The sequence below is a fragment of the Mustela putorius genome, unplaced genomic scaffold, assembly GCF_011764305.1.
Source record: "Mustela putorius furo isolate JIRA1106 unplaced genomic scaffold, ASM1176430v1.1 tig00000743_pilon_pilon_pilon, whole genome shotgun sequence".
Taxonomy (NCBI): Eukaryota; Metazoa; Chordata; class Mammalia; order Carnivora; family Mustelidae; genus Mustela; species Mustela putorius.
The window spans coordinates 327784-349653 of record NW_025421464.1 but is presented as its reverse complement, the minus strand read 5'-3'; the positions used below and the strand labels follow the sequence as shown (position 1 = coordinate 349653).

At 51.9% G+C, this 21870-nt stretch overlaps 1 protein-coding gene and 1 long non-coding RNA gene across 3 annotated transcripts; one reads left to right on the top strand and one right to left on the bottom strand.

Moving 5' to 3' along the window:
- Window positions 1–2: 2 nt before the first annotated feature.
- On the bottom strand, window positions 3–16611 carry TMEM74B (transmembrane protein 74B). Of its 2 annotated transcripts, none has more exons than XM_013053440.2 (2): window positions 16542–16611; window positions 3–12223 (listed from the first exon to the last, which is right to left on the bottom strand). In XM_013053440.2, the coding sequence occupies exon 2, from the start codon at window positions 12181–12183 to the stop codon at window positions 11476–11478; it is 708 nt and encodes a 235-aa protein (XP_012908894.1). In that variant the 5' UTR covers window positions 12184–12223; window positions 16542–16611; the 3' UTR covers window positions 3–11475. The 2 variants fall into 2 exon arrangements, with proteins under 2 accessions (XP_012908894.1, XP_044939942.1); XM_045084007.1 differs by lacking the exon at window positions 16542–16611 and adding an exon at window positions 16097–16533.
- Window positions 16612–17903: 1292 nt separating this feature from the next.
- LOC123393124 lies at window positions 17904–21616 on the top strand. Its single transcript, XR_006607851.1, has 2 exons — window positions 17904–18729; window positions 21429–21616. It is a non-coding gene; the product is annotated as an uncharacterized LOC123393124 (long non-coding RNA).
- Window positions 21617–21870: the final 254 nt, after the last annotated feature.

The window sequence follows — 21870 nt, the reverse complement described above, 5'->3', positions numbered from 1 at the left end:
TGTTCCTTTTTTTATATATAACAGCTTTATTGAGATACACTTCACATACCCATAAAGTTTACCTTTTTAAAGTGTGCGATTCAGTGGTTTTTAGTGTATTCACAATGTTGTGCATTTATCACATCAATTCCCAAACATTTCACCACCTCAAAAAGAAACCCCCTGGTACCTATTAAGGGTCATCCCCACAGCTCCGCTTTCCAGCCCCGGGCAGCCAATAGTCTGTTTTCTCTCTAAGGATTTGCCTGTTCTGGACAGTTCTCAGTAGAATCACACAATGTGTGGCGTTTTGTGCCTGGCTTCTTCCACTTCGCATTTTCAAGATTCATACCCATGCTGTAGCAGGTTGTCCGCACTGCATTCCTTTTGATGGCTAAATAATATTCCATTGTGTGAATATATACCACATTTTCTTTAGCCACAGCAGTTAAGGGACAATTGTTGGTTTGTTTCCACTTTTCATCTTTGTGAACAATGCTGCTGTGGACATTTGTGTACAGATCTTTGTGTAGACCTACATTTTCATTTCTCTTGGGTACATACCTAGGAGTGGAATTGCTCGATTGTGTGGCAATTCAGTTTAACTTTTTGAAGAAATATTAGACTTTTCCAAACTGGCTGCACCATTTTACATGCCCACCATCAGGGTAGGAAGGTTCTAGTTTTTCAACATCCTCTCCAGTACTTGTTGTTCTTGCATAGAATCATCCTAGTAGGTGCGAAGTGGTATCTCATTGTGGTTTTATCTTCTGTTTGTTTTTTAAAAAAAGAATTTGACCTAGGCTGAGCAAGATGGGGACCAGAATCAGTCACCCCTAGGGAGCAGGGCATGGCTTTGGTAGTAGCCACCTTGGTGTACTGTGGCTGGAATGCCACAGAGGGGTTGGGTTTGATTTGGGAAGGTTCTGGTCAGGATGAGCTATAGGGAAGTTCTCATGACCTTTCCAGGTCTAGTGTAGTTCACGGCACTACTTTTGCATGGTTTGAACTTTCTGTGTTTACCCAGTGGCTTACAAGGAAAAGAAATGTTTGATTCCAGATCTTTATGTTAACGGTGACATGCCATAGATCACTTGTCCTACCTCTGGCAGCCCCCACATCCCCATCTTCTGTTCCTTTGCCTTGTTTCCTTCCCACTTCTAGAGCTGGACATGTTTCTTTTTGCTTCTGTCTACTCTGTGTCCTGGGTCCAGCTGTACCAGGGGCCAGGGTAGAGAGGAGTACCATGGCTGAACAGGAACTTAACAGTCTCCTGTGGTGCTTGCTCCAAGTACACAGTACATCCTGCCCCAACCAACACATGGATCCAGATCTCTTCAGTCAGGCTTTTAAATCTGTTTTTTGTTTTGTTTTGTTTTGTTTTGTTTTATGAGTTCCTCAGATGTGTATGATCAGACAAGTTTAAGAATTCCCAAGAAGGAAAGGGAAGACCCTCTATATCCTTGCTGCTCAAACTGGCTGCACCCAGCAGCTTCACCTGGGAACTTGGTAGAAATGCAGAATTCCAGGGTCCACCCCAGACATAATAAATGAAAATCAAGTTCACTAGGTGATGTACATGCACATGCAAAGTTTGAGATGCACTGGTGTAATACCTGCATTGCTTCCTTTCACCTGGCTGTCAGGTGCAAAGAATTCAGCCAGTCTTCTTGGTTCATGACACACAATGACTCATGCACACAAGAACTCCCTCATTTTGTTTTTCAAGTTTTGCTCCCTGTACCCACTCCATTCCCTTGCCTCTATGGGTCACTCATATGTGTTTCATGTATGCATCTAAATATGCATGTACCCTTTTAAAATAGCATACACTATATCTTCAGAACATAACAACCATAATGAGGTAGTGTCCTCACTCTCTAGATGAGAAAAAGAGGGTTTGAAAAGGTCTAATAGGCTCACCATGCTCAAAGCCAAGCAGGAGTCTGAGAAATCAGGCAAGCGTGGGTATGACTCACAGACTTCCCTTCGCTGGTACATGGCTTTATGCAAAGTCAGCTGTATTTCTATCTTCAGGATTGTTGCAGGGTCCTACCAAACTTTGTGTCTTATAAACAGATACCTGGAGCTCAGTGGGGACCAGTAGTTATTACTGAGGCCATATGGATGGATCAGGCTGAGGGCTTAGGATAAGGCTGCCCTCCAATGCAAGAAACAATATTTATCTGGTGCCCACGGGGTACTTGGTTTTTCCTAGTCTCATGTAGGACTCTAGCCCTGCAGGGTGAAAACTGTTAACAGTAGTGGCTGATGTGCTCGGCTTCCCCACTAGGGATGGTGGAACCAAGATGGGAACCTGGGTCAGCCTGGTTCTAAAGCCAGTGCTCTTTTTGAAGAACTGCTATACTCAGAGCCCCCCACCCTCTCCAGGGGAGGAGCATGGATCCCTGTGCAAAACTCACTCCTGAAGCTGGAAAATTGTCAGGGACTTGTGTGAAAAGGGAACAATGCAACATAAGCCCCGGGATGGGCTAAGACTCCCAGGTCTGCGATGTGTATTATGCTCCTGACCACTTCCACCTACAGTCACAGCACCCAGAGCACCCAGACTGGAAGCATCTGAAGTTACCCAGCACAACCCCCATTTCAGAAGAAGAAACTGGCCTATGAAGCCCCTCTGTGAGGGTGAGCTCCTGAGAGCCGTCACCAGGCCCCAGAGATAGGCTTGGGGTTTGTGCAGGGCTCTGTCACCTGTCCCCAAGAGATGATCACCTCTGCCTTCTAAGTTTAGTAGGATAGGAGCTGCTCTCCCCATTGAACGGATGAAAAAGCATGTCCAGAGCAGTTGAGTGCCCTTCCCACAGCCTCAGACCTACAGAAACTGTAGCTCCACTAAACTGCCCAAAGCAGTAATTTTTATCCTTGAGGGAAAAAGAATAAGTCTCTTACCTTCAACCTCCCTCTCCCCTTAGCTAGACTGAGTGTTTGAGGAAGGGGCCTATCCAGCTTCAGCACCCTGGTCAGCACCATCCTGCACAGCTGCCTTTGGGCCAGGGTAAGCCAGACTGGCAGCGGCTCTCCAACCTGGGATGGCAGACTCCTGGGGCAGGCAGGCAGACATCCCTAGGAGAAAGGGACCTGGAGCTAGGTGTTCTCCCTTCTAGACAGTCCTGCCCTCCCCTCCTTCAGACTAAAATCATGGGATCGCAGTTTCATCCTGTAGCCTTCTTGGTTCCCAGGACATAAATTCAATAAGAAGCCTATGAAGAGAGGGACAGGTATAGGGCCTGAGCCATGGTGATCCTGGACAAGTTCTGCCCCTCTATGTCTTTCCCCATAGGTAAAATGGAATTAAAGGTCAACCTGACTGTCTCTAAGATCCTGCCCATCTGTGAGAATCCACGATTCCAAGTGGGCCACGGGCCTGGCCCAATTTAGTACTCCCGTGCATGCCAGTACTCCAGTACTCCCTCATCCTCTCCCCCACAGAGCTCCCAACACATTGAAATTACAGGCCTCAAGGTGGCAGCCCACGGCCCAGATCCACCTACCAACATGCCCTTGCCTGCATGTTATTAAATGTAGTAAGAGGCATGATAGCATATTATTAAATTTGAGTCTTGACTCTGAAGGGTACCACCCTGTGCGACCCTGGGCAAGTCACTTAACCTCAGCTTCTTCATCTGCACAATGGAAGGAATGACAGCGCCTACTCTGCAAGATGGTTGTGAAGTTTAAATGAGCTGTTAGAGGCAAATGCTTAGAAGAGGGCCTGGCAGAAAGAGAACATGGTATTTCACTTAAGAATGGGATAACTGACGTCGTGTAATGCATAGCCAGTTCAATGAAATGAAACATAAAGTTTTCTTTCATCCAGCTGACCTCTGCCAGTGCCCCCTTTCTCATCTCCACATCTACAGCTCAGGCAATAACAAACTGATCTCTTTTGACTCACAGACTCGGTCTCGTCCTGTTAAAACTGGAGTTGCAAGAGGTCTCCCTGACCTTTTAGACCTTAGCTTTTCCTCTGTGGTAGGGTGAGGAGAAGGAAAACAAAAGCAAAGTATCTCTTCCCTGGCATGATGTGGGGGTGGGGGGAGATGCTCTTGCTCTAGTTCATACAGGGTGATTTGGGTGGATTTTTTGATGCTGGGTCCCTAGTAAACAGCAGGCATAATTTTGAGGGGGGGCTGATGAGAGCTTTGTCCTGGACCCTCAGAGAGGATGGGGGCTTCTGTCCAGTCCACCAGAGGCTCACAGCCCATCTGCTTCTTGAATTCATGTGCCAGCTGCACAGGCACCGTGCCCTCCACAGCTCGAGCCTCCCCTCCCCCCCTTGCACCAACAATTGGGTCCCTTCCAGTCACAGGGTCCTCCATTTGCCTACCTTTCTGGACCTCAGAACACCAGGAGGGAAGGCAGGCTTGCCCTTCCTTCCCAACACACTCTCCCTCAAAGCCAGCACTGGCCATTTCCATGGACTCTCACGTCCGAAGTTCTCCAGGGCAAAGACAGACCTCATCTCCTTGTTCACGAACACCTCCTGAGTTGCAGAAGATATATCTCCAACCCTCTCCAGAGTACTCTCTACGTTTTTCATCTGTTCAGTACTTTATCTCCAAACCTAGCAAAGAATTGATGCTCAAGTCTTTGTTAAAAGAATGAACGAAGAAGGATCCTCGGATGGCCAGCACTCGGGTGGTCTGCAGGCCTTGTACTTCCAGCCTCCAGACAAGAGACAGAGGTCAGTCCACTTGATGAGGGTGTACCTATCTTTCAGAGTGACTTAGTAAGCCCTGGACAGGGGACAGGGGGTGAATATTTGAGCCCAGCAGGCAGCATCTCATCAGACACTCCTGTGTCCTCAGTTTTGCCTTACAATTCTCAGGCCATGGGATAATCCCTATGAGGTTCCTTTTACCCACAATGTCCAGATGCCCAAGTTGCTCTTGACTGATCCAGAGCTCTGGGAAGCCCAAGCCCATCCACCACAGGGCACCAGCCAGCCAGAACTGAAGGGAGCACCCCTTTAATCCTGACCCCACTGTCCAGGGCCACCTGCAACATTCGTGAATGTCACCTGCTGAGCCCTGCAGGCAAGGGCATGTGGGCTCTGCTTTCCTCTGTGATGGGAGAGGGTGGGGACTCTTAGGAGGGGAGTCAGGGGGATAAAAGGGAGTCAGCAGATAGTGACAACTCACCTATGAGCCACATATGTGTCACCTATGGGGACACAAAGAAAGGAGCCAAAGAGGAGGAGGTTAGGGAGACTGGAGAAGTAGAGTTGGGAGAGGGAGGGACGTGGCCTTTGCTGAATGCCCTTGATGCTAAGTCAGTATTGGCCCAGGTGCCCCACCCCCTGGGAAGAGGTCTGCTGGCAGCACCTTCTTCCCCTGCCCTCCCTACTCCCCTGGGGCCAGCTTCCCTGTCAGAAGATGCTTCCACTCACTAACTTCCCCCTAGGCCCAGGTGAGCCAGCACCTCAACCTGGGCAGTCTGAAGGCACAGAAGGAATGGGTTCCCAAGACGGAGCCTGGAGATTCAGGTCATGTCCTCTGGCTGCAGCTGGAGACCACAGTCCCACCGACTGGCCTCCCCAGTGCCAGTGTCACCCCACAGTACATCTGCCATCATAAGTGTCTTCCTGCCACATGCATCTGCAGGCAGTCATGATGGTCAGCAGTGAGCTCTCACCATGTACCAGGCCCCATGCCCTGCACTGCACCTGTGCAAACACAGTCCTCATAACACCTCTGTGAGCAGAGGGCTATGGTCACCCCATGATGACATGCCTGCCCTTCAGCATGCCTCACTGCATTCCAGCACAGAACCTATAGACCTCCCTCCCCGGTAAACCCCAGGCTTTGTGTGCCGCCGAGCCTCTGCTCATGCTGTTTCCCTGCCCAGTACACCCTTCCTGTTCCCCACTATCAGACACTCTCTTCATATCAGACACTGCCTCCCTATTTAAGATTCCTATTATTCATTATCCCTTCCAGGAAAGCCTTTTCTGACCCCAACTTAATCAGATACTTCCTCTGGGTGTGCACGCATGCACACACACAGCCTGGTGTGCACTGTCCGGTTTCCCCAGGCAGTCTGTGATTAACTTAGGGGCAGGGGCAGTGTGTCCCCACAGTGCCTTGCCCAGGGAAGAATGCTGGTTAGATGCGAATGAATGAATGTGAATAGCTAATTGTATTGACTTTACTCATTTACTGCTCCCCATGCCTTCTAGGAAAGGTGCTGTTATTAGCAGCCCATTATAGGATGAGAAAACAAAGGCTTGGGGACATTAGACATCCACCAAGCATCCAGGTGATCAGAATCCAGAGCCAGTTCCCATATCCGGAGTTGGGCCATCTCAGTGGACCTACTCCATGAGGGGCCATGCCCCCAAACCTCTGAAATTTGAGTAGGGGCAAAGCTCAGAAGTGCAAGGCCTCCTGGGAGAAAGATGGCAATAATCCCGCCACCTGCAGCACAATTCAGATATCCTAGGCCTACTTCTCATTGGCTCCTGGATAACCTAACCCAGGAAGAGGAATGATCTGGGGAAGAGGGTATTCAGGCCAAAGAGAATATACAGAGGGCCACTGGGACATTGGCTCATCTTAAAGAATAGGGGTTGGAAGCAGGGGGAGCCTCTTGATTAAATCCTCTCCAACTCTACTATGTTCCATCCCTAAAGATATTCAATACCTGACCAGTAATCTAACATAACTGCACTAACAAGGAGCTCCTGGCCACTCCAACCAGGGCAAGGTCTCAGCAAGCTTTTCCCTCCCTTAGCCAATATCTACCTCCCTGGGGACATCAAGGGGAGTCTACTCTCTCCCAGGGAAACCAACAGGCCCGACTTCATCAGTGCCACCAACACCCTATTTCCCTCGAAGACAGAGTTCCAGCTCGTATGGCTTCATAATGCCTCCCTTCCCCCTCCCTCCTCCTGCCCCTACAAAGCTCTCCAGACATGGGGTCACATGCTCTTAACTTTGCAATGCCTTTGCTTGTGTTTCCCTATCTCCTCAGTCCCCAGACAAGGCAGAGTGGAAAGGTTTCCAATTTCATTCTGGAGGACCAAAGAGGAGGTGATTGGCCCAGAGGTCCCCAGGGAAGGGTGACTTGCAGGACCCGGCTCCTCTGGTTCCCAGCCAAGACCATACAGTCCCCTCCCCAAATGCCTGGTGGAAACATTCTGTGGACATCTCTTCCCCTGTGCCCCACAGGGAAGCAGGAAGGATAGAGACACCAGCATTACCCGGACAGGGGAAACTTGACTGTTGCTATGAGGTTAGCAGCCTGGGAACCGCAAGGCCTGTGGCTTCTGGAGAAAGAATACATTCTCAGTAATCCAGAGGTTGCTTTGGCTTGGAGCTGTTTCAGAAGAGTATGTGTCCTGGCTTCTGAGCTAGGTGAAATAAGAGAAAGTCGGGGGTACCTGTGCGTGCACACACACACAGGTGCATGCACAAGTATGTGTCCTGCACACGTGTGGGTGTGTGCATGTACCTAGGGAGGCATTTTGAAGAGCATCCCAGAGAAGGTAAAGCTTATTCTCAAGGAAGGGAGCAATAACGGTGGGATCTCAGACAGCAGATGTTTTCAGCCTGAAGACTCAGGATGCCTGGTGTCAGTGAGCAGAGGTGAAGACGGATTACTGTTTCAAAGGCCCAGGCCTGGGCATTCAAGTTTCTTGAGTAAGAGATAATCAGGCTGGTGAATCTCACAGGCTCCTAGGTAGCCAGTAAATGTCCCCCAAGACTAGTTGGAACCCATCTCCAATAAGGCTGGGGAAGAACAGTCTTGTTCCATCAGAGGAGAAAGCCCTCTACCTCTCCCACATAAAGCAGTACCAAGGGCCTGAGGGAGGAAGGCAAATGGGTTCCGAAGCTCCAACTTCAGGTCCCAGGGACAAACTGTCCCTCCTTCCAGCCACAGGATATTCTGCCCTAAAGGGAGTTCCAGGGAGTGAGGTAGGGCCTGTGGGTCTCTGGGGCCCTGCCCAGGGCCTGGCTGCCACACAGCAGGTGGAGGAAACATGGGTTTCATTCATTCATTCATTCATTCATTCACTCATTCAACACTGAGCATCCACCAGGTATCTGGCACTGTTCTAGCCCTGGGCCCTCATTCTGCTTGCAATCCAGTGGGGGAGCTGGTGGGTTAGAGAAACAAGAAGCATAAAACACAGCTGGCGGAGTGGCGATTAGTGCTCTAAAGAAAAATAAAGCAGGGAATGAAAAGAGAGAATGAGGTTGAGTTGGGGGGGAGGGTGCTATTTTAATTAAGCAGTCAGCAGAGGACTCATTGAAAAAGGTAATATTTGAATAAAGCCCCTGAGGAGGTGAGCAAGTGGGCCTTGCACCTATCAAGGGGAAATGCCTCCCTGGTAGCATGTGTAAAGGCCCTGAGGAGGGAGTGTGCCTGGCAGGGCTGAGGAACAGCAAGGAAAGTGTGGCTGGGCTAAGCAAGAAGGCAAGGGGTGAGAAATAAGGTCAGAGAGCCACAGGGACTGGATCGTGTAGGGTTTCATGGGCCGCCGTGGGGGATGGACCCACATCTAGGGGGACCTGAATATATGCAATTTAAGAGACCATCCTTTTAAAAGATCAAAATTACAAATAAAATTTGGACTCAGGGTGCCTGGGGCAAGTGAGGGGCCTGAACAGTACATCCACCTCTGGTCAGCGGGAGAATTTTGGCCTTTGCCCAGAGTGATAGGGAGCTAGAGGAGGGTTTTGAGCAGAGGAGGGACCTGACCCAATTAAATCTGTCTGGCTGCAGAGCAAAGATGAACTGGGCCCAGAGCATGGACAGGAGCGAAATTAGAATAGTGATGTGCAGTGTGGAGCCGGTAATTGTGGCTGGTGGGTGGTCAGGGGGCAGATTCCTAATGTAGAACCAAGCAGATGTGCTCCTGGGTAGGAAGGAGATGTAGGAGAAAAGGCAGATTTTAGGCCTAAGACAGTTATCCCAAACTGAAGAGGGAAAGGAGTGACCTTAGTGACTGGACCTCATAAATCTCCCACTTCATAAAGTGGGATAAAGAACACAACACTCAGAGAGGTTGAGTAGCTTGCCCAAGGTCACACAGCCAGGAAATGGCAGAGCCTGGATTAAAGCCAGGTTTACCAACTCAAGCAGATATCTAACACGGGAAACAAGTTTGGCGGGGGGGGGGGACCCCAGTAGCATGTCAGGTAGGAGAGGCAGTTCCTGCAAGCAAAGCACGTTCCAGTGACCAGAGGGTCCCCTGAGACGTCACACCTACCCCCCAGAAAACCTAAAAAGAAAGTTCTCGGCACCCTGTGCTGTGCTCTTCTCTGATTCTTTCCTAAACCTACTTCTGCCCCACTGACTGGGAGAGCTCAGCTGCAGTCTTGAGGAAATGTTTTTGGCATCTCTCAAGTTTTCTTAATTTACTGACAAGGTAATGACTGCCTCGATCCATTATACACATTTTCTAAAGGAGGTTCTGCATTAGGATGCAAAGCAGGCTTCTCTGACTTGGAGAGAACCTGAGATTCCCGGGATTCCATCTTCCAACACACTTAGCCTCTAAATACAATTCACTGCCTTTAAACTGGTAGGCACTAATGGTCCCAGATGCATCCACTCAACAGGTTTGAGTGAAACAAGCCCCCCCCCCCGCGCCCCCTGCTGCCGCCATGGTAATCCACATGGTTTGGACCAGTATTTGTATTATCATCACTGTAGGGACTGGAAAGGCCTCAGCCCATCATTTGGAATGTTCAGCTCAAACTGTAGTTTACCTAGAACGGCTCCTGCCGCTTTGTTGCTTGCACTCCTCCCCTGTAGTGCGGGTGGGGGAAGCGACACAACAGGGAAGCCCTGACTTGGGCATCTTCTACCCACTTGAGGCTTTGTTCTTTTCAAACCACAGCCCTTCAGCACCAGGAAGGGAACCCGGCAGGCCACACTGAAGAGCCCTTGTCCCCTCCAGGCCTCCCCCAACCCTCTGCTCCTGGCAAAACCCGCCAGCAGGAGCAGGTATCTGATCTGTCCTAGAAGCTGTGATGTTACATTGCCCAGATGTTCAGCTCACCAGAGTGAAGGCTCAGGTTACAGCTAATCGGGGCTACTCTAGCCCACAGACCCCATTCCCACCCCGCCTCTCCCACTCCCAAGAGACAGTCAGGATCCAGGACTCACACGGCCAATAGAGACGGAGTATGATCTGTGTGGGGTCAGGGGACTCACAGAAATGACCGCTTCAGAGTCTTCGCACCAGGGGGGCCTAGAAGGCATGTACTCTCGAAGCCCCCTAGGGTCGTTCATATGGGGCAATGCCTCCTTCAGTCCTCAAGCACCTTGAGCTCCCCCCCACCATGGCCCACTTCTTTCCTGGTCAGTAGTTTAAAGAGTCTGGACAGAGCCTGTAAACATGCCACAGGAAAAACGGGACACACAGTGGTCATTGGGAGCTTCTAAGCCACCAGAACATACCTGATTTCTCCTACATACACTGGGACTCACTTTACTGCTAAAGGGGAGTATCGGGAGGTTACAAATTTGGCATTAAAAAAAAAAATTTTTTTTTCTGCTACCAGAATAAGGTGAGGCATGGAGACATAATATTGAGAAGGCGAGGCATGGAGACATAATATTAAGAAGGGGGAGATCCTGGAAGCCCACATCATGTCCACGGAAATACAACAAAGCCCTCCTATCGGGGGGGTTGGTGAAAACTATGCACTTGACCTTGCTAGACGTGTGCTAAGATCTGGTCACTGTAGGTAATTCAATCCCAAGATCCAAATCAGGCTGTAGCCAATTTTGGACTTGAACCCTGCCTAACCAGGGGACTTAAGAGGCTCCCCGGCAGGATCATGTGAGCTGCTGCATGTGTGACAGTGGTGGTCACTGGAGCCAGACCAGAAAATGGCACAAAGAATGGTGAGTGGCTGCTGAACACCCTCTTTCCTGTAGAGGTGGCCAGAGGCAGAGATCTACTGGGCTCCCATTCCTTGGGCAGAACTGGAGGGGCCCTGGGGATCATTAAGCCCAGCCCTCTCACTTCACAGGTGGGGGATTGAGACCTGGAGAGAGGACGGTCACCTCAGTACTGATTTCTCCTCTCGTCGGTAAGCCACCTCCCAAGAGACAGGGCTAAAAGGGGGTCCCTCCAAGGTCACCCAACAACCCACACTTGGCTGATGAGGACCACAGAGATTCCGAAATTCCCCAAGGCATGGGGAACAGGAGGGGCAGCCTTTCAGATGGCTCTCAATCCTTGGAAACGCCAAGAAACCTCATCCTCCATGGGCAGTGGTTTCCAAACTTTTGTATTTTTAGCAGCAGAAGCCATCCTCCAAATAATGCAAAACCTCAAGCTGCCAACAGATGGGGGGGCGCTCTCCCACCTGCCACCTGGATCTGGCCCCAGGACTCCCCCTCCAGCACCCAAGGCCCCTCCTGCAGGGCCCTCTGTGGAGCTAAATCTGCAACCCCAGGCTCTCAGGGGGCCTTGCAGCCCTGAAGCCAAAGCAGCCAGATAGGGTGGGCTCTTACTTAAGAGCCCTGGAGGGTGTGGCTGGTTTCTGAAACCTGGACAACCTCATTCTCCACCAGCGCCTGGCCCCCTTCCCCATTGAGCTGTCTCATGCGCAGGTTAATGGAGCCATAGGTCTTCCGGGAGCCCCTGCCAGGGACGAAGGTGGGCCGGCGGTACAGCTCCCCCTTGCACAGGGAGACCATCAGCAGCACTGACAAAAGCATGCCGCCCACAGTGAGCAGCCCCAGGCCCGCGATGATGCACTTGTCTAGGTGGGAGCCCAAGCGGGCATAGTACATCTCTAGTCGCTCCATCTCCCGCGCCGTCACTGTGTCAGGGTTGACGCGGGCCTCACGGGGGATGGCGTACGCTGTCACCACCAGGAGGATCCCACTCACCAGAAAAACCAGAGCAGAAACAAAGCCGTAATCCACTGGGCGGCTCACAGGCTCCAGGCCCGGCCCCTCTTCAGAACGCAGGGATAGATCGTCCCGCTGGGATCGCTGGGATCGGGGCCGTGAGGAGCCCCCCGCTGGGGGACTGGGGGATCTACCCAGTCTGGTGTCCCTTGGGTTCTGGAAATGGGTCTCGTGCTCCTCTGAGGAAAAGCAGATGTTCTCCACACCCTCCCTGGACGCAGCCGCTGGGCCCAGAGAAGCTGGTCTCCTTGGGATCTGGGGGCCATTACTCAGTGTCTTCAGTTCCAGACCGGGGGGAGATGCCATTGGGAAGGTGGGCCCCCACTCATCCCTTGGCCCTTGGCAGCTAGAAGAGAAGAGAGAAAGGCAAATTTAACAAACCTCTACCAGGAGCCTGCTGGCACCGGGCCTCAGGCTCGGCTGGGAGCGATGTGAGGATGGCCGGGCACAGTTCCCACCTGCGAAAGCCTGCCAGATAGACGTGGAGATGGGGACTCAGACAATGACAGAGTCATCCAATCCAGGCCAGGACCCTGCTTCATCACTGGCTGGCACATGGTTTTGGACAATCTACTTACCCTCTCTGGCCTCAGTTTCCCGGACTATTAAGTGATAGTAACACTACTCCTTCCTACTTAATGGGACCGGCGTAGCAATTGACATCATCCATTCAAAGGACTCAGAACAGTAGGTGGTCAGTAAGCTATCATTCACACAGTGAGTCTCAGGTTCAAAGCCCAGCTTCACCATTCCAACTTGGGCAAGTGATGTGACCCCTCCAGACTCAATGTTCTCATCTGTTAAATGGGAATAAGTGAAATGCCTCCCTCCTAGGGTTGATGTGGGGAGTTCATAAAATAATGTAAGGCCCCAGCCAGTTCAATTAATGAAACAAGTGTGACTACGGGTGAGGAGAGGGGCAGAGATGAGGACGATGGTATGCGGACAAAGAGAAGAAAGCCAGGGAAGTTTCTAGAAGTTGATCACATTTGAACTGGACCTCAGAGGATGAGTGGAAATCCCCCAGCTCGGGGGCGTGGTGAAGGCATTCTAAAGAGGGGTGCCTCAGAGGGCAGCTGGCACCAGCCCTCAAAGGACTCTGGAGGCCAGACTAAGGAGCCAGGGAGTTGAGGTGTGGGCAGAGAGTGCTGATATCTGCCTAGTTTTCAGGAAGCTCTCTCTGGCTCCTTCCTACGTGGAAGACAGGACAGGAGAAGGGCAGAGATCAGGAGTCCTGGAAGGAATCTTCTGTGGTCGGGGGCGGCACAGGTGGTGGCTGAGAAGGTGAAGAGGAAGGAGCCCATTTGAGAGCCATAACTGAGGTCAAAGCCCAATGCCTTTATGGATGTAGAAGCTGGCAGGGGCCTGGATGGGGATCAAAGAAAGGAGCTGAGGGGGAGGGTAGGAGGGGGCAGTGTCCGCTCAAAGAGGAGACACCCCACCCAAGGATCCGAACACACACCCACACACACAGACAGCACATGTCCATTCCTGTCAGAGAATGCCAGCTTCAGCCAACGGACCATATTTGGCTGGCAGAAGTTTTGCTTTTTTGTTGTTTCTGGTCTGTTCACTTGTTTTTGAAGTGGTTGCCAATATATAAAAAGCAAAAGATTTTACATTTTAAACTTTGGATTCCTGGCTTCTCTCGTAAAATGGAAGACTCTGGCCCACGTAGGCTCTCATTCCCTCACAGCCGCCCTCCACTGGAGTGGACGGCCAGTGCTGCCCCAGCTCCCAGCTCCCAGCTCAGGCCCCTTCCCCACCTTAGCCTTCCCTGCACACACCGACATCCTGGGGGCAGGACACGCCCAGGGCCCCAGGCACACAGACCCAAGTCCCAGTGCCCTACATACAAAGACCCCCAAGTACAGAGCAGCTCACATGCCATGGTATGTCTATACACACATACACACAAGTCAAGACATTTCTCTGCATTTCCAAACCTGACTACTATCCTGTGCCCTGTGGTTCTGTGTGTGTGCGTGCATGCGTGCATGCATGCGTGTGTGTGTGAGTGAGAGAGAGAATATGAGCAAATGAAGTGCAAATGAACGGAACGAATGAATGAATGAAACTCATGGAACCTCAGTGCAAGAAGGCACGTTTTTCAATCCTTCTGATCTTGCTTCCAACGTGGACTTTGCAGCAGACACCTCCTCTTAGCACACACCGGGCCTTTCATGTGAGTACAAAGCCTGTTTCCACTTACAACCCATTCCTAGCACCATGGCCCTCTTGCCTGAGTTCCAATTTAATAAACGTTTACTGAGCGCCCGCCTGACAGTAGGCACTTCAGCTCAGAGTCTCTCCTGTAACCTTTACCAGCCCCACGAGCAGGAATTACTACCTCCACTTTACAAACCGGAGCAAGCTCCCCTGGCATGCCCCCGGGGGTCAGAAGATGAACATGGTTTCCCTAAGAACTGTTCTTACAAACCTGCAGACCTGCATTCTCTGCACCCGTGGCATCATTCCTCCCTCACTGGCTCTTCCAGCCCCCACCCAAAGACTCTACTTGGTCCCACTGTTTAAGGCCACAGAGAGCAGCTTGAGGGCAGGGATGTGTCTGAATCCTGTCCAGGTCCCAGCCCCCTGGCTTGGAACACAGCCAGCCCTCAGGAATGGCTTGGCAAGTGGCCCCAGGGAAGACAATCCCTCCCCCACCCCAGGGAAGCAGGGTATCTACTCAGAGCCAGGCTCTGCCCAGGCTGTCCCCACTTTCCAGTAAACTGGAGAGGAGAGGTATGGTGTGGTGTGGTGTGGTGTGCTGGCTGGCCTTTTTTTTTTTTTTTCCCCAGTCTTAGCACCAAAATCATTTTCCTGAGTGCCACCACAAACAGGGAGGGGCTGTGACCATTCCTGTCCACTAGGTGTCCAGATGTGCCCCCCTCCACCCAGATATTCAGCACCCATGCTAATACCTCCGTATCCCAAGGAAACTAAGGGCACCCACATTCTGGGAGCAGGGCTTTCAGCTAGCAGGAATCCGAAACTTTTTCTCAGGATGCCAGAGGTAGGAAAAGGGCAGAGAAAAAAAAAAAAAAGGCTCCCTGTCACCCGGAGTTGTGATGTCTCCCACAGAGATTCAGAGATCCCAACCAGTCCCCACCAGTCATACATGGGAATGCCCAATTACCACCCCCCCATACACACACAAGCAGAAACTGACAAAGATGCTGGTGTCCACTGCTCACCACACACCCCTCCTTCCGCCAACAGTACCAGTACTGCTCCAATCACTCCAATTTCATCTGCAGCCCAACAGAACCGAAAGACACACCCCGGATCCACATTCACACCCCCAAAGACCTTTTCTACAGGCAACACCCAGAGACTTGGGAAGCCACGCAGTGCAACCCACAGATCCGCAGACCACACTGGGACTCACACCCAGGGAAGGGGTAGAGCTTGTTACGCACACACAGTTAACTACCCCCCCCCCAGAGGGCACCCACCGAGCCCCTCCGGGAGCCCAGCACCCCACCCCCTCACCGCACACGCACTAACACGCGGGGAGACAGACGCACAGCGGCCGTGGGTGAAGCTTCACAAAACCCAATCGATACACACACGCACGAGTTGTACACAAAGCCTCGGGGCGCTCACATACGCACACGCAGGTCCACGCTGTTATACCCAAAGTTCCACGCTGAAAACCCCCGCACCCCGGCTGCCAGCCGCACCACGCGCCCGCCTGCCCGCAGCTCACACCCCCTGCTCCTGCCCTTGACCACAAACGCGGCGGGGTTGGGCCAGGCCGGACCGGGCCGGGCGGCGCCAGTAGCAGAGCGGCCAGGCGGCCCGGGGAGGCCCGGCTCCTCGGGGACCGGCGTGCGCCCGGGTCCCCTCGCCGCGTGTCCTTCGGCCGGGCCGCGAGGTCAGGCTAGCTCTCCCCTGCCGGCCATCCACGCCTGGGGCCCTCGGCCTCCTGCTGGCCCCCGCCGTTCCCGGTCCGCGTGCGTACCTGTGCCGGGCCTCCCTCCCCGTCTCCGCGCGCGGGAGACGCGGGCACCGGCGGCCCGCGGGCCAGGGCAGGGGCGAGTCCTCCCCGGGCGCCCGCCCGCCTCCCAGCACTGGCGCCCGGCCGCCGGTGTCTCCGCTGCGTCGCAGCCCGGGAGCGCGCGGGCCCGGCCGCCACTGCCTCATCCTCCCCGGCTCCCGCCCCCTCCCCGACCCGGTCCGACCCGGCCCGGAGCCGCAACCAAGGCGCACGTACCTGCTCGCGCCGCGCGGGGCTTTACGGCGGCGGCCGCTGGGGGCTCCGGGGAAAGAGGGGCAGGGGCGGGGGCCCGGGAGCTCCGAGCGCCGCCGATCGAGCTCCGCCCGCGGCGGGCGAGGGCGCCGGGAGAGTTAGCGCGGGGAGGGACCGGGAGGCGGGTAGCAGGCTGGGTGTCGGGCCCGCGGGGGATCGGGCTCCAGCCCCTCCCTGTCCCCCGAGGGCTTATCTGTTTCGCCCGCGCCCAGGCTCTGGGAATTGAAGCTCTGAGCCCGCGGGGCCGGGTGCAGGGGCGGGGCGCGGGGGTGGGTGCTGAGGGAGACCCCTCCCCCGCCGTCTGCCTCCCCACCCCCCCAGCAACCCCGTTAAGCCGCCCCCGCCGTGCAAAGTCGCGACGCTCCCTCCGCCCCGACCCGCTCCTACGCGCACAGCCCCCAGGTGAGACCTGGGTCCTCTCCCAGGTCCTGAGGTCGGGACAGTCTTCCCAGGCGCGTGCGGCTCCGTGGCTCAACGGCGCCACCTGAAGGCTGAAAGGAAGCTTCTGACGAACTCCCCTCCCTTTCCTTGCTCTTTGTGGGACAGTGAGGTGCACAGTCCAAGGTGGGCGTTCTCTTGGGGAACTGCTCATGGCTACACACACCGTAGCCCTCCAGGGCCTAGCTGCAGTGCCTTCTCCCCTGGGAAGCCGACTTCAGGGGAGTCGGCTGCGCCGGTCCTTTGCCTGCACTATCGCTCTGATCTCTGAAAGTTATTTTCTCTGCGGGTCAGCCTCCCTCATCCGACTGGCCACTCCTGGAGCACAGGGCCCCTGTCTGATCCCCTAGAACCTGTATGCGTGGATGAAAGGTGGGTAGGCGCTAGCTGTTTCTTTCCTCTACAGGGCCTAGATTAAGGCGGCATGAAGAGAGGGGCCCAGAGCACGAAAGTGAAGGTGACACTCCGCCTCTGAAGGCCCAGGACAAGCCCCGAGGGAAGTTCGGTCCGGAGATCATGGAGTTTCCACGAACACTTGGAGGCCAGCTCACCTGCATGTCCTCAGCGAGGTCATCTCACCTCTGTGAGCCTCGGGGCTCACCTCTGTCAGTGGGATCATGAAAATGCGGGCTTGGGGGGCTTTCAGAAGATCGGACGAGTTCGGACACCTGGAAAGAAAGGCAGAAGAGGATGTCCTGTCCTGACTCCTTAGCCACCTCATGGGAGAGCCTGACACGTCCTGCTCCGAAGGCCTGTGCGGTCCCTGCCAAGCAGGATGCCAGAGGCCTTCCTGGAGACTGAGGGCCTGCGCCTTTGAGGCCGGGGTGGTGGAGACCTGGGAGGGACCTCGGGAATGGGGAGGCTTCAGTCTCTCCCTGCCTTCGGAGGTCTGGCCTCCTGTTCTGGACTCTGCGGGGAAGCTAGGTGTGAGGCCAGACTCCCGCGTGTCTCCCAGCACTGCCACAACCCTGGGTGGTATCATCTGTGGAATGGACGGAGTAAGGACTCTGCTGATTGGCTGAGACCTCAGCGTAAAGCGCTCCCAGGCCCCTCCCACAGTCATGCGCAGTCCTGCCCCAGAGCTTTTGTCTTTGCTGTTGCCTGTTCCCAGAACATTCTAAGGCCTGATAGCCCCAGAGCTTGCTCCCCAACTCCCTTTAAGTCCTTGGTCGGATGCCCCCGTCTCAGAGACTCCCTCTCAGACCATCCTTTTAAAACCAGCACTGCCCCAGCATCCCTTACTCCTTAAGTCTGAATTTTTCTCTGTAGCATTGATCAACGCCTGCCAAGAGCTTATTTGTTTGTTTTTTGTCACCTCCGCTAAAAAGTAAGTACCGGAGGCAGAAGCTTTGCCTGTTTCCCGCTCTCCTGTATCCTGCAGACTCGAAAAGAGGCCAACTCATAGAAGGTCCCTGATAAATACTTATTAAATGAGGAATGAAGCAAGTGAGCCCATATTTACTTAGAGTGCCTGTTATATACTGGTTAACTAAGGAAACTTCAGCCGTACCCTCAAGAAGCTCATATTCTACTGGGAGAAAAGGGCGAGAAAATGTAACACCTCTTCCGTCGTAAATGTCATAAAGCAAAAGCAGGCAGTGCTGTGCCAAGCCTGGGGCAGGGTGCCGACCTAGTCCCAGAGATGGGGGTGGATCCCCTGCAGAAGCAAGGATTGGGCTGAGGTCCAAAGGATGAAGAGGGCCAGCCAGATAAAGAGGGCAGGGAAGAGAGGCCTGCCTAGCAGAGGGTCTGGCATGCGCAAAGGCCCTGAGAGAGAAGTAGGATGGCGTGAGGCTTGGCAGAGGTGGTTGCCAAGGAGAAACATGGAAGGAGATGAGGCTGGACTGTCGTCGGCAAGCCAGGTGGTTGCAGAACTCCTAGGCCACGGAGTTTGTTCTTACCCACAGAGCAGTGGGAACCACTGATGCCCGTGAGTAAAGGGTTAACAAAACCTCTTCTGCTTTTGCAGGAGAATTTGACCTTTGGTTAACTATCTAGCTCTGTTTCCTTGGAAACAGATAAACATATGTCCACTATGTTACTAGGCAACATTGCTATGATAAAAATGACCCCTGAGGAAGAGGCTGGAATGAGCCATGTGGTAATTGATTCGAACTGGAGACGTCAGGGGTGCTTGGATGGTTCAGATGGTTAAGTGGGTAAGTGTCTGACTTCAGCTCAGGTCTAGATCTCAGGGTCCAGGGATCTAGCCCTCCGCTGGGCTCCCTGCTCAGCAAGGAGTCTGCTTGTCCCTCTCCCTCCCCTTCGGCTCCTCCCCCTGCTTGCGCTCTCTCTTTCTCTCTCAGAAATAAATAAATGAAATCTTCAAAAAAAACCAACAACTGGAGCTATCAGTATGAACTCATATTTAGCTTAATTTAGCTGCAGAAGATTACATACAGAAATATTCATGGCTTATGTGTGTGCACACAGGTTAGTTAGTATACACATGTACATTTCCTTCCTCTGTCAGCTCAGAGAGCCTAGACAATGATACTACATTGCAGAGAGCACACGTGGTGCCCAAACTTGGTTTCTAATACCATCCACCAACACAAGGAACCAGGAAGAAACGGGCTGATTGTGGGACTGGAGCAGGACATATAGGAGATGAGTGTGGAACAAGTTAGAGTGTGGGAAGTGAGGCGGTCCTTCAGTACACACACAACACACACACATACACACACAATGATGGGGGTGTTTCAGAGGGCATTGGGAGGGCATTGAGAGCATTCCAAAGCTGGACAATTTTGATCAAATAAATAATAATGGATTGTAGCCTAAAGTATGACAAATGAAAAAGAAGGGGGAGAAAAGAAATCTTCCACACAGAATTCCAAATATGTAGATACTCCATTCCCAAGGAGGGGGAACATAACTCCCCAGTTCTTAAGGGTGGGCTGAGCATAGTGCCCTTCAGGGAGGACACTGTGAGGAGGCGGTAACTTTATAAGAGAGATACATGACAAACCTGCCTACCTCAGCCACGTGATCAAGGTCAACATCAACAGTCAGTTTATGTTGATAGTATGTACCCTTGATGTGCTATCCTGAGAATGGCACTTTACCTCTGAGGTCTTCCTCCCAAAACACACAACCTCCAGCCTAATTATGAGATAAACATGAGACAAATCCCAATTGAGGGACATTATGCAAAATGCCTGACCAGTTCTCAGGATGGTCAAGGTCATCAAAAAGAGGGCAAGTCTGAAAAACTGTCACAGCCAAGAGGAGCCTGAAGGGACGTGACAACTAAATGTAGCGTGGTATCCCCAGTGGGATCCTGGACAGAAAAAGGACATTAGGTAAATACTAAGGAACTCTGAGTAAGTGTGGACTTTAGCTAATAATAATGTATCCATTTTGGTTCATTAATTGTTTTTTTTTTTTTTTTTTTTAAATATTTTATTTATTTATTTGACAGAGAGAAATCACAAGTAGATGGAGAGGCAGGCAGAGAGAGAGAGAGAGGGAAGCGGGCTCTCTGCTCAGCAGGGAGCCCGATGCAGGACTCGATCCCAGGACCCTGAGATCATGACCTGAGCCGAAGGCAGCGGCTTAACCCACTGAGCCACCCAGGCGCCCCTTGGTTCATTAATTGTAACAAATGTCCTGTACCAACCTAAGAATTAATAATAGGGGAAACTGGGTCTAGGGGAACCCTGTACTACCTTCCCAATTTTTTCTTTAAATCTAAAATTGTTCTATATAATTTTTTTAAAAACAAGGATCAAGAGATTGGTAACTACATTTGGACTGGAACGAACAGTAAATACCTGGTGGAAAATCCTACTTTAGGCTTCCTGAACATGGTGACTCATGTAACCAGGCAGGTCCACCAGCACCCGCTGATGGGATCTCGTTTCCTTGTACCCGTGCTTTACTGTGCTGGCAGACAGGAAGAACCCCCAATGAGAGAAGCTCCTGTTGCTAGCATTCATTGAGTGCTCTGCTAGCAAGCTAAGGTTCCTGTCCTATAGCCTTCAGAGTAGGTCAACACCAAGTGTGGCTTATGGTCATCTGTTGAGTGTATATGGTTGAACCCGAGGAGACCCCCTCATGCACACTGCAGTAGGTGATACGCAGGGGGATGATATGATCAGATTTCCATTTTGCAAACATTCTCTCTTTGGCTGCTCCCATGTGCAAAGGGGAAAAGATCAAAAACAGAGACCCTTGGGGAGGTTATTGTGGTTATGTTGGCGTGCCACAAGTCTTCAGTTTCCTCCTTGTGTATCTATCTGGTGATGTCTGAGTCTCTCTCTGTGTGTGTGTGTGTGTGTGAGAGAGAGAGAGAGAGAGAGCGCACACTTTTCTAGAATATTAGAGCATCACTTAATCTAGAGTTTTTCAAATAATGATGCATAACGTGATTTTAGGTGTTACATAGGTACCGAGAGGCCTGGGTCACTGGGGAAGGTAACAGTGTCCCACTCTCTAGAGTATGTCTATATCTGTACCTATACATGTACCCCTATATGTATATATCTATTCATTTTAATGGCTAGGTATGTATTTTAATGTGTTTTAGAAAAATATATAACTAGCCCCTGAAACCAGAGATATTATGGATACTATTGCTAAGAGTGAGAGAGAAAAAAATATGAATGTCTATAAAATTGGGGTAACATAATCTGCTGGTTTCCTCTAATATTTACTCTCCCTTTCTCCTACTGGGGTAGTACCTGGCACAGTGCCCTTTAAATAAGGATCCCATTTCCCAGCCTCCCTTGCACTTAGGTGTGACTAAGTGTAATGGTAAGCCCTTAGACTGTCAGAGGAGGTGGTGTGTAGGCAAAATATATTGAGTGTTCTTAAAGGAAGGGGACATGATTTCCTTCTTCTTTTGTTGTTCCAGCTGCCAGGATGCAGACCTGATGGCTGGAACTTGTGTAGCCATCTTGGTCCATGAGATGGAAGCATGTAAGGATGGAAGAGCAACAAAATTGAAGGAATCTGGATCCCAGATGACCAATGCGACTACCAACTTAGGATAATTTCCCATACTTTTATTTGTGAGAGAAATAAACTCCTATGTTCTATAAACTAGTATTACTTGGGATTTTCTGTTACTCAGAGGATCTATTCCAATCTATATTTGTCAGTTTAAAGACAAATATAAGTAAATCAAAGTAGAAGTGGGTAGGCAAAAACTGAGAAAGTAGTACAAGAGTGGCTGAAGTTTGAAAAATACAGATCCAGTCAGCCCCCCTGTGTTCCAAGTGAGAAAAATCAGGAAACAGTGTGTCCAGGAGGGTGATAGGAAAGAATAACCCAGGTAAGATTGAGGTTTTGCTGCA

Bases quoted from the DNA above. Each gene is read 5' to 3' on its own strand.
- TMEM74B (XM_013053440.2), bottom strand. From the start codon at position 12,183: ATGGCATCTCCCCCCGGTCTGGAACTGAAGACACTGAGTAATGGCCCC.